The 12,493-nt window shown below is 36.2% G+C and overlaps 1 protein-coding gene across 1 annotated transcript in view; it reads left to right on the forward strand.

Moving 5' to 3' along the window:
* The first annotated feature begins 4,183 nt into the window (after positions 1-4,183).
* The window catches only part of ATM (Serine/Threonine-kinase ATM-like protein), a 35,333-nt gene continuing 27,023 nt past the window's right edge, over positions 4,184-12,493 (forward strand). Inside the window, exons 1-20 of the mRNA XM_021970265.2 lie at positions 4,184-4,445; positions 4,989-5,097; positions 5,196-5,333; positions 5,433-5,594; positions 5,703-5,898; positions 6,021-6,177; positions 6,285-6,424; positions 6,549-6,636; positions 7,123-7,226; positions 7,410-7,508; positions 8,148-8,204; positions 8,482-8,560; positions 9,134-9,208; positions 10,403-10,444; positions 10,560-10,630; positions 10,735-10,783; positions 11,004-11,075; positions 11,713-11,859; positions 11,961-12,050; positions 12,137-12,324. Of these exons, the coding sequence (XP_021825957.1) occupies positions 4,377-4,445; positions 4,989-5,097; positions 5,196-5,333; positions 5,433-5,594; positions 5,703-5,898; positions 6,021-6,177; positions 6,285-6,424; positions 6,549-6,636; positions 7,123-7,226; positions 7,410-7,508; positions 8,148-8,204; positions 8,482-8,560; positions 9,134-9,208; positions 10,403-10,444; positions 10,560-10,630; positions 10,735-10,783; positions 11,004-11,075; positions 11,713-11,859; positions 11,961-12,050; positions 12,137-12,324 (2,132 nt within the window). The 5' untranslated portion in view covers positions 4,184-4,376. The remainder of the gene's footprint in view (positions 4,446-4,988; positions 5,098-5,195; positions 5,334-5,432; positions 5,595-5,702; positions 5,899-6,020; positions 6,178-6,284; positions 6,425-6,548; positions 6,637-7,122; positions 7,227-7,409; positions 7,509-8,147; positions 8,205-8,481; positions 8,561-9,133; positions 9,209-10,402; positions 10,445-10,559; positions 10,631-10,734; positions 10,784-11,003; positions 11,076-11,712; positions 11,860-11,960; positions 12,051-12,136; positions 12,325-12,493) is intronic.

The raw sequence follows: 12,493 nt of genomic DNA on the forward strand, positions 1-12,493 counted from the left end.
TTTTTTTGTCATTAATAATCTCATTTGTTAACTTCAACCAAATTTTGAAGCATATGTTATTTTTTATAAAGAATATATTTATCCAAAATCCTCTGAGAGCTTGAGCTATATTTTATTTATTTTGTTCTTTTTAGAGAGTTGTTCCTTAGGAAATTATTTAATTTTTACACTAAATTGAAGCAATAAAAATATGAACAATCAACACAGCCAGAAGCAATATCAATAAAGCAACCAAAAATCTCAACAAATAACACTCAAACATGAAAGATTGAACTTTAATAATTAACTACTAAACAAAGAACAATAAACCTGGATTTTGAAACAATTTTCTTTATTTGAAACTTTCAACACCCTGCACATAAAATAACAATAAAAATATTGAATCAAAAGATCAAATATTCATGTGCATAATCACAACTAAGAAGAATTTACCAATTCAATCAAGTAAAATTATGTAAAATTAATGTAACTAATTATTAATTTACATCAACACAATCAAATAAAAACAATTGATTAGATGATGATTTGGGGCACAAGAAGAGAGAAAATTGGGAGAAGAATAGATGATGATAGATGAAGAAAGAAAAAGAGAGATAATAAGAATGATATATCTTTTCATCTGAAGAAATTATTTCAGAAATATATTCTTTAGTTACCTATTATTTTTATACAGAGAGGTCAAGGGCATGACAGCTGCGACTTATGAGAGTTTGGTATTTGGCTGAGCAATATTTGGATGCAAAGCAAATCTGATCTTGCTTTTGGTGAAAACATTAAAATCAAATTCAAACACAAAAAGAAAAAAAAATAAAAAGGTGTAGGAGTGTTCTTTTTCGAAAATACATATGTCTAAGAGCACTTTCACCCATTTGCCATAGCAAAGGGCAAGGGCAAGGCAAAAGTTGTTACTATTCATGTGAATAGTGGCAGCCCTTGTAAAAGGCTTGTGGTGTTTTCACCCATTGCCATGGCAACCCAAGGGCAATCACTATTCACATGACATATGAGGAAGGGAATTTGTATAGAGTTTTGGTGTGGGAAGTGAAGAATATGACTAAGTATTTATTTATTTTTAAATTAATATTTTAAGTATTTTTTTAGATTTTTTTAAAAAAATTTCGTTGCTGACATCAGTAAACCCAGACAATTCTTGCCTTTGGGCCTGCCTAGGCTTATATAGCCCACTGTGCACGCTGGAACCTCTGCCTATGGCTTGGGCCCCCTCCTACCCGGGCTCAGGCTAACCGATGGAAGTGCTCTAAGGAGAAAATTTTGTGCTCCTTATACAATAGGGCCCTGGGTTGTCGCCTCCCGCGACCTAATGCCCAGCTCCCCCTTGCCGACCCACTCTCTACCCTTCTCCCATTCTCTCTCTCTCTCTCTCTCTCTCTCTCTCTCTCTCTCTCTCTCTCTCTCTCTATTTTTCTCTCTCTCTCTAGAGAGAAAAATAGAGAGAGAGAGAGAGAGAGAGAGAGAGAGAGAGAGAGAGGGTCTTCTTCTCTTAATCCACATCATTAGCTAATAGATGTGTCAAACGGGACGGGCCGGCCCAGCACGGCATGAGCCCAGCTCGTTTAAATGAGGCACGGCACGGCACGAGCACGAATATTAATGGGCCGTGCTCGGCATGGCACGAAAACTTAGGCCGGGTCGAGATCAAAAAATAGGTCCAATGGATCAGGCAAGCATGGCCCAAGCCCGGCCCATTTAGCCTTTTTTTTTCTTCTCAAAAAGTCAAAATGCAATAGTTTGACATCTAATGTCATTGTTTATATGTTTTTTAAAAAAAATCATAAACATATATTTAATGTCTTTAATTTTAGGAAAATTACTTGGGTCCTTAATTAATTAAACATATCAACTACAAATTAATTAAATAACATTGGACTTGATATCTAATCAATACATATGACATATACATTTCTCTTATAATCAAAGTAAGACATTTCTTCACATATAAAATAATAAGTTGTTAAAAGATGAAAAGTTGAAGTGGACTTTGCGGAGTTGGACACTTTTTGCCCTTCGCCTCTTCATATTATTTGGATATTTGATTGATTAATGTTTTCAAATAGTTCATCATTTCTTGCCTCTAATTATATTTTTAATATTTCTAATTTGAATTATCTAGTAGAAAAAAAAAATCAAGTGATAAAAATTAAAATTAAATGGGTTGGTTCTTGGGCCTGAGTATGGCATGAGTACTAGCACTGGCAAGGCACGAGCCCAGCCCGGCCCGTTTCAATGTGGACATGGGCTTTGGGCCGGGGCGAGATCGATGATTTTATTAAATAGGCCGGCACGGCACGGCCCAATAAATTAAATGGGTCGGCTCGCCACGACACGAAAATATTAAAAGCACAAGTTAAAATGAAACGGGCCGGCCCGCCACAGCCCGTTTGACACCTCTACTAGCTAATGTTTTCATATATCTTCAAACTAGAGTTTAAACAAATCAAAACTTATCTTAATGCTTGCCTCCTCGTTTTATATTCGTTTTATATTTGCACAGATTCTTTGTTATTGGAAATAAAGGATTCAAACTTGAAATATATTCAAATGAAATAAAACTTCAAACAAAATGTCAGAGAGATAACGTCTTCTTCTTATTCTTTTCGAAGCTCCCTGATATTTTGGCATTATCCCATGCATTTATCTTATAAATTTCAATTTTTTGGTGTGAATATCGAGAAGATAATTTCCATAATTCACAAGTTGACTTTGGGCAATATATCGCCAATATATCTCGATATTTCTCCATATTGCCAATTTATCGCCACTCATCTCAAGTACTTTTGTAAATTATATCACTGATATAATTTTGTAAATTTATACATATATTATATAAATTCCTCTTATTTATTATTGTCATGTATCTTTACATTTGTTACTCTATACGTGTTATTTTTAACCTACATAATAGTATATAAACCCCTTTTATTACTTGCATATTATTTATTTTTTAAGTTACTGCGTTTGTTAGCTCGCACTATACTCAACTTAAATCACTTAAACCCATCATACAATGTATTTTCTTCAATTTTTGTGTCAAAACCATTTTTGTATTTGTTATCCCACCATTTTCCTCTGCCAAAATCTCAAAATTCCCAGCTATTTTAAACCCAAATCGACAAATAACCCCTTTTAGTTCTCCTCTTTGAGACAACACTCGCCCATTGCCACATCAGCACCATCACGTGTGTGACGCAAGCTCATTTAACGGGTCAATGGGACATCATTGAGTAGAGGGGGTAATTTTTAGACAAAATAGGAGGTTAAGTGCGGAAATTTCAATTCAAGGAGGTTAAAGTGAGACTAAGCTCGAGTTCCAGAGGCTGAAACAATAAATAAGCCTTACTAAAAAGACAAATAGAGATTGCAAGGAGAGAGAGTTGTGGATTTATGAAGCCCACCGCGTGTGTAAGAGACATGGGCCCAAGCAAGGTGTAAGAGCTGCGGAGACTACTTCCGCTAATTTTCGAAGACGGACGATATATCGTGTGAGTTGCATTAGAACGAAGCGAACGACATGTCATGTTGAAATATAATGAGGGTGGTGGACCCAACTTGAAGAAAAAAAAAAACAGATATAAAGAAGAAAATTTTCAGCCACCGTCTTTCCTATTTGGGTTTAACGACCTTTTGGACCTTTGGACCTCTGGCATATTAACATAAGCAAATACAAATCTTTGCTGGTTGAAACCCTTTAGGCCCCGTTTGGTTCACGGAATGAATTTGATGGGAAATCATTTCCCATGTCATTTCCCAAGGGATGGGAAATGTTGATTCCTTTCCCATGTTTGGTAATGCCGGGAAAGTGATCCGGAAATATCACTTTATTTCCTTTCCCATGTTTGTTTTGAGTAGGAATGGAAAACAAATTTTGTTTAGTTTCCCAATTGTACCCCTATTAAAAAAAAAAAAAAAGAATACCAATAATTGTTGGATAAAAATTGTAATTATGAATTGTTAGTAAGGACAAATTAGTCAAAAAAATTGTATTTAATGCTAGTTTTACTTTCCCATGGGAAGGGAAAGTGAAACCCAAGGAGGAAGGAAGGATTCACTTTCCCTCCTACTTTCCCATGTGCTAGGAATCGATCGTTTCCCATGTCTGACTTACCAAACATGGAAAATGAATTGATTTCCCATGCCCAAGATTCCTTTCCCATGAACCAAACGCAGCCTTAGCTAAACAAAACCTTGCCAAAAGTCACACTCAGAAACCCCACTCTCTCGTCTCTCCCAATTCCTCCTTCATCTTCCCGCCATTTTTTCCGTCCCAAATACCCACTGCCATTAAGAAACGAAAGCTAGCTGGAGTCTCTCGTGCTGAGAGATCGCCGGGCTCGTAATCGGAGCTCCGGTGGCTTCCGATGGTGATTTCCAGAGACGTCCAAGAGATTGTCTTAAAGCTCTCGTCCGATAAAGCCAGGACTCGAGAAGTATTTATCTCCTACTCTCTCACCGATTTTTCTTTCCCCTCCGTTTGGTCGCCTGGAAAATGCTATACTACGAAAAGAAAAGAAAATTATTAAACTGATAATAAATAATTTCAGGATTGTGAAGTACTGTATAACTTTAACCCTAATCGCTATAGTAGCGCATTTTGGTAAGTAGATGTTTCTGCTTATGGAATGCGAACTTGGAAATTTATTGGTGACCAAGAGGATCCATGTACGTCTGTTCTGTGTAATTATGATAATGGAGAAGCTTAATGTGTGCTTAATTGTTCTTAAGTTTAACATGGAATCCGAGACCAATCAGGGCAAAATGCTGTCTGAACTTTAGGCTTCAAATGAGAGAATTCTTTCTGAAATTTTGTGTTTAATAATGATTCTGAACTACTGAGTTGTTGGTTCTTTTGCGTTTTTGTTGTTTTCTTTGCTGCCTAACACAGTATTACTTTCATTGACCAAAAAAAAAACACAGTATTGTTTTCTTGTTTCACGGAAATCATTGTGTGATCAAGATGTTGATGTCTACAGGAAGGGATAAAGTTGTTGAATACATGGTTAGAAGGAGAAAGATCGATTGGTTTCTGTAAATATCTTGGAAAGAACACTGCAGAGCTTATACCAGATGAGATTCCTCACTGTATGATGAAGATTTATTCACGAAAAATGCAGTTTCTCTTGTATTTTATAAATAATCATTGAAAAAGTGAACGCAAACTGTTTTTATTGTTATTGCAGCTGAAACCTGGCCTTTTTTCACTAATATGCTCGTTCAGTGCGCTTCGTTGGAGATATCCTCAAGCAAGCGACCAAAGTTGATATTTGCAAAGACTCTACGGGTAGTGGTTCAGCGAGCAGAGGATGATAATTTTTCAGGTATTAAAGGGGTGCCAAGAGATTAAGTTTGAAGTGGTAGAGAGAGTGTGTGATTAAGCATTTTGCATCTAACTATGCATGTTTTCATCATCATTTCAGGCAAGCCATTGCCTTTGTTACCTGTGGTTAAAAATCTTTTTAATCATATATGGGAGGTTGTAAAAAATGTCACAAGCTTTCAATCGGAATATGGGATTGTTCTCCGGCATCTATTGGCTGTCAGAGATTATCGATTTCACATGAGGAAGGACATCTATTGCAGTGAGTCATTCTTTTGACGAAATAACCTTGAGTACATATCTCTTCTTGAATGTTATATAAAACTGTTGTTGCTCAATTTTTTTAATTATCTTATTCTGCATGGATAAGGGCTGGTGAAAAAGTACATGAAGTTGGTAGAGGACAGCTGGGGTGGTAAGAATGATAATCAATATCATCCCAAGGAGGAGGTCTTTCGCTGCATTCTTACACTCCATGCGCTTTTGGAGAATCCGCCTGGAGATTTCCCACATAATCTCAGGGAAGACATTGTTAAGCGTTTTATCAAAATTTTATATTTCATTAGGTAACACTCTCTCTCTCTCTCTTGCCCACCCCCGTGTTGATGTGGCCTAAAATGTTCAACATTCGCTTTCTATGTTCATTATGATGGAATACATGCTGTTTTTCGTGTTGTATCTTGCCCAGGGACGAGGGAAAGATTTCGCGAAAACTTATTGAGTGTATCAATACATTTTTGATAAAAGATGGTCCAAATTTGGATTGTGAATCCTTGGAGATCCATAATGCAGTGCAGCAATTTGTGTTCCGGTGTTGGCTGACAACCCATGATCGAGCCCTTAAGGTTTTTAATGCATTTCAAAGAAATTTCGGCAGTTTATTTATATGTATTTGAGTATCCTGAATTGCTAACTGTGTTTGCATTTGTAATTGTATTTTTTTCTTTTGCAGGATGTACTTATTCTTTATGCAAGGTTACAGCTGAATATTACTAGAGGTGCTACTGATGGGAGCATTTTGGTACATCAACTTCTAGACATAATTTACAAGGAGCTAGATCAAAGCTATATATCCAATAATAATGTGCCTAGGTGGGCTTTTCTTTTTCCTCGTTATTATAAACTTTTTTTTTACTTGTCCTCTTATGGCATTCCTGATAGAAGCTTACGTTTGTGGCTTCAATAGATGATCATGTAAAATTTTCTGTATGTGCAGGACTGATGCAACTAAAGATGACAAGTTTGGTACTTTGAGTAGCTCACATTGTGGTCTGGTTGAGCTTGCAGCCACTGTACTTTATCGGGTAACTACTCCACTTTCATCTCATTGTGGAACTTGCCTAATCTCAATATCTTCACTGTGGTTTTGCAATTTTCTTTACAATGATTTGGATTTTTATTTTTGGGTTCCATCCTTCAAAGCTTGTGTCGACATTGCCAAAGTTCTGCTAGTTTTTGTTGGTTTGCTTTAAGGCAATATTCCAATTCTTAATATGTATGAAATTATGAATTCCACACTCCTGTATATGCTGCTTCAGTTTTGGCAAAAGTGGTTTAAGGTGGAGTGAGGTTGGAGTAGGTCTTGAGTGCAAGTTTTCTTTTTCAAACAATTTATTTAAACACTTGGAGAAGCAGAAAATTTGTTGCACTTTTTCTCCTTTGCTTTCTTGAGACTGATGATCCTGGTTTATGGCTGATCTCCTTTTGTGCATCTCATCTTTTTCCTTTTCAATGAAGTTCTTGTTTCCTATAAAAAAAACATTAAAAAAAAAGGTGATTTCACTCTTCAGGCTTGTACTAACATGACTAAAGCACCATCAACTGAAAAGCGGGTCAAGAGAGAGCATGCTGCTGCCCATTTAAGAGAGGCTCTCATGAAAGGAAAATGGTTATGGTAAGTTTAGGCGGACTGATTATGTTTGTAGTTTAGTTTCTTTGTGTAGTATCTTCTGCACAAGCTCTATCTGTGGATGATACTGCACTTCCTTCAGTATAAAACAATTTTCTATAATCTAATGTGGATGATAAACTATCGCTTGGTACTGATGCTTGTGACGGGCTGGTTTAATGATTTCAGGAATGCTTCATTTTGTTGTCTGACTCGTAAGTACTACACACGCATTAGTAAGGATATTTTCATCTACTGGTTCGAGGGCATATGCACAAGCTTTCAAAGGTACTTCATGCCATGTTATAGTTAGTTATAATTGTCTCATTATCTAGTGTTAATCAAACTAATGTTTATTCTGATCTCTCTCTCTCTCTCTCAACTTCTTTTAATATATATTTACTGAAAACCAAGTTCTTATAATTTTGACATATGAATTTGGAACCTGGAATGCTCCTCTTTAATTGTTGTTTGTTCTAAGTTAGACCCTGTGCCATATTGTTATCCGGTATATATATGTATACTATATATGCACATTATTTAGGGAAAAAAAGACAAACTCCTTGAAATATGTGGCTGTGTTGGATCAAGGTTTGATCCTGTTTGCCTCTAGAATGAAAGTTGCGTATCTATGTGGTGACAATTGCCTTTGTTGCTTGTGTATATATGCAATTCAAATTACACTTTTGGGTTGAGTGTCTATGCACATTTGCGTAGTTAAGTGTTTCTTGACTAGATATCTTCTTAAGTTTGAGTATTCCTGCATGATTGTGTAGGCAATTACTATTGGACAGTTAGTTGACTCAAGTGTAAAATGTTTCACATCTGGCCCATATCTGTGGTATACTTGTTAACACCCTGAATAAAATGGTGAAGCTGCTTGTGTTGTGATCATTATTGTACTGATGGAATTGAAACATATTGCAGAATTTTGAATGATGCAAATATGGTGCATGCTTATGATGATTTGCTCTGGACCCTGAGGTATACTGCTCTTATTTCCCATAAGACATCTACTATTCAGTTGAATTTTGTTAAGTGTGTAGCCAGTGTGTGTATCAGTTTGATAAAAGTGTGACACCTGTGGTCCATTTCAATATGACTGTGCCATATATGGTGCTAATCTAAGTTTAATATTGTTAAGTCTGCACAGACATCCACTGGCAAATAAGATATGGATGACACCTTTACGTTCTTCTCTCTACTTCTTTATCCCCTGCTTCAGTTGCACTCATATTTATATACTTACTTGCATGTGAAGGAGCTTGCAGGAACTCTCTTCTGTGTTGCTTCTAGATCTGAAGCTGACGAAGCCATCAAGCTCCTCGTGCTTGAATGAGGTGCTTCTTCTTCTTCTTCTTTAAAAAAAAAAAAAAATCTTTTGCAGATCAATGTTTTCTTTTTACAGCTTTTCATTCTTTTTTGTGTTACCCCTTTCCAGATTTAAGCCTGTCATCTTTCAAGAGGTTCAATTGAAAGATTGTTTTTAACTACAATATTTAAGCTACAGTTAATCAATGTGAAAAATTACCATAAACTGAGATGAGAGTGGAAATTTGATTATCCATCTTTTATCCAACTGAATGATCCCTGGGTTTGTACTATCCTAAGTTTGTTAGTGCTTTCTTCAGGGACTCTGCAAATATCAGTAATATGTATGGAATTGGTTCTAATAGGGGGATCCAATTGGAGTTTCCTCTGTACAATTAATTTTTCTAGGAGCGCATTCCATAAATGGTTAAAGAAGTACTTGGTAAATGATTTCACTTTAGGTGGTGTCTCACTTTTAAAAATTTACTGCCGCGGTGGGGTCAAGAGAGTCAACTTTATTCTTTATGTACTGCTACTATCATTAAGATTATTTCCTGCAATTGGTATTTGAATTGACTGGGTTGCTGGACAATATTTTGCAGTTTGATTGTGGTTGGCAAGTTGTGTGGACTTGCCTGATGCAGGGGTTGCCATTGTTCAGTAATGTAACTCCAGTTGTAAGTCTCAGTTCTTTCTCTTTGATAGGAAACGCATTTATAATTTTTTTTTTTGAAATAAAGCTTGCATAAAGACAAGATAGACAAGATATGCATCAATGCATGCTCTGCAAACCAGAAAAATTAGAGGAAATTTTAATCAGCTTACAACTCCCACCAATCAAGCTGAATTAAGTTGGCTTTCCGTTCTCTTCCAACATATTTGTATTTTCAGCTGAGTTATGGATATACATTTCTATGTTTCTCGTCTGTGGTTCTGTACTTACATATCTGGTACATCTTTGCCTCTGTTCTGCAAGAAATTTAAGGTGCTCCAATCAGCTTATATTAGATTTTAACTCACGGGCTTATTTTTTGGCATCACTAAAGGGTTTAAAAACAATTGTGTTGGGTCCCAATAACTGTTAAATGTGTCGGGTTCCAATAACTGTTAAATGTGTCGGACACGGTAGCTTTATTCTCAACTTTTTTTTCATAGTATACTATGTTGTTGGTTATATTCTGAAATTCCCTTTAGCACACATTAAGACACACATAGCCTAAGTTTTAATGGAATTAGGTAAATCTAACAAGATGTTTATAGTATCTTTTAGAATTTGGGTATCTTGTTCATTCACTGTTCTTACTCCCTCAAATTATGGTGGAGGATGTTGGGTGCTCTCGGAGCGGAGTGGGTCATTCCTAAAGGGTGTTTTGAGCTCCTTAGTATCAATTTGAGGGTGTCGGGGAAGGGGAAGAGAGCTGGATTCCTTCGAGATTGTCTAGTTCATGCTATATTCTGGAATATATGGATGGAGCGTAATCGAAGAATTTTTCAGGGTCATACAGGAGTAAGGGTTGAGGAATTATGGGATAGAATTAAATTTTGGGCTTCTCTTTGGGCTTCGGTTTCGGGGCAATTCAAGGATTATCACTACTCTATCATCTTGAGAGACATGACGGCTGTTTTAAGATGATGTTACTTATGTTTTTGTGTTTTTAATTACAGAATCTTTCTGTCTTAGTTGGTCAGATACTCTTCATTATAGGTTTTGTTGCTTGATCGAGGTTTTTCCTCTTGATTATCAATACAATGTTTCTATTCAAAAAAAAAAAAAAAAAAATCTCAAGTGCATCAGATCTCAAGTTACTTTTGGAACTTCTGAACTTCTGTCAAGATTTTGCTTTTTGTTCATTTTGTGTGCCTTTGTGCAGGTAGATGCCGCTATGGTGCTCCTTGGAAACATAATATCAAATGTGAGTGTGATAATGTGTGTTCTTTAGATTGTTCTCGAATATTTTATGCAGTTAGGTACTGTCACTTGTATAAATTTGCTCTAAAGTCTTCTTAATTCACACTTTCTCTTTCCAGGATCTTATTTACACATGTGTTGTACCTCAGGATGTTTGGGATCTTAGGTTATTTAAACAAATGCCATCAGTGTAAGTGCAAGCATTGCCTGCCAATTAAATTACTATGGTGACCATATGTGATGCTGTTCTTGTGATGCAGGTTGCCTAATTGTATGATTATGATTTTATTTCAGGTCTGTCTTGTATTTTATTTCGTGTTACTTCTCAAAGAAAGTTTCACAAGTAAGTGGGTGATTTGTAGCCTGGTTTGTCTCTTTATATAACCATTTGTTTCATTATTACCTCTACTTGTAAAACATGCAAGCAGTATATTTCATCTAGTTTCTTGAAAGGCATTTGAAATTGCCTTATCATAGTGAACATTACAAGATAGACAAATTAAGTTCCGTCATATTTGTAGCCTTGTTTGTCTACTTATATAACCATCCTCATGTTTGTGCAGGGTGATGTTCGAGACATTTTACATCTGAGAAAAAACCTCCTGAGATCAGTTTTGGGTCAACTTAAGTGGATGGTATTGTTACTTTAATTTTAATTGAATATGTGGTATTCTTAGTTCTTCAATTAATCTTGTTTTTGTTAGAACCAGTGTGAATTGGCAGTGTTTACTCACATATCATATATGACCAGAAGGTCCAGAGTGAAGTTTTTCCTATACTCTGTAGTAACGAGAATGTTATTGATTCCAAAATGCATTGGAACACTGTTCAATTGAGACTGTTTGTTACCAATGAGGGTTTAGTTGAATGGTGAGGCCTGTGGTTTGGTGTTCAATTCCTCTAGGCACCTATCTAAGCCGAGTCCGTAAAGTTGATTTGTGGAATTTCTTGGTATGAAAAAATGAAACTGAGACTGTTTGTTATATGCCTCGAAGGTGTTATGGAAACAAACTAAAGCTGTAGAAATTTTTGAAAATGGTAGTTTATTCAAGGAAGCTTTTTATCTCACTTGCCTTATTACAAAAATATAGCTGACTTGGGGCTTTTCACTTATATGACGCAATGGAACCCAAGTTGTGTGAAGTTCCCCTATATGATTCCATGGAGCCTCTGTTAATTCACCCCTTTGAAGTGCACATGCTTTCAACTTGCTAAACTTTGTAGTTAGAAGTCATATTTTTGCCAAGTTATAAACCGGTTTTTCTTGTGCAGGAGTCTTCTGTGCTTAATGAGCAGTTGGTGTTATTGTTACCTGCAGCTGTTTATTCTCTGTGTGCTGGTAGTGCTCCTTTTGCTCAATGCTGTAAAGAGCTTCCTCTATCTTACTCTTTTGTAGGTGTTACTGAGGCTTCAGAGAAGGTATGTGCTAATTCACCTTGGTTTTCATTTGGATTTTGAATGTCACTGTACTTGTTGGCGTCCAATTGATCTGAAACTAGATTTTCCATTCCTGATTATAGCCAGAAGAATCTGAGCACAATTGTATGCATGGGCTATTTGACTGCACCGTGGAAGTTCTCGCTAATATTGATCCCAGCTCTAGCGTTGAGGTACTGGAATATTAATTTTATAAGCACCCCATTTGTTGGGATTGATTAATTTCATATATTTTTTGAGACATTATGGTCATGTTCAGGTTTTCCCATCCCAAACCCATCCAAGTGTATGGCTCCCCCCGCAGATAAGGGATCCACTGCTTTTTGAGATGGAGACCCTTATTCTTGGAGCTCTAGTAGACAAGGAGATGGGAAAGAGGCCTCTATCTGATGTATTCTTTATATGTGCTCTATTGTCAAACTTCATCTATGGTTCAGTCTTGACGAGGTTTGTTTCATCTTCTTTTCTACATTTGTAATTGATAATAACATGTTCGTACCGGTTGTTGGCTTTGTTAATAGGATAAATATCTTCTTACTACTGAAGACATCTATGTTTGTATGAAGTACTTCTTTTGCTAAGTTCACCATTCACTAGTAGGCATTTGTAATTTGAT

Source organism: Prunus avium, chromosome 5 (assembly GCF_965620075.1).
Source record: "Prunus avium chromosome 5, drPruAviu1.hap1.1, whole genome shotgun sequence".
Classification (NCBI taxonomy): domain Eukaryota; kingdom Viridiplantae; phylum Streptophyta; class Magnoliopsida; order Rosales; family Rosaceae; genus Prunus; species Prunus avium.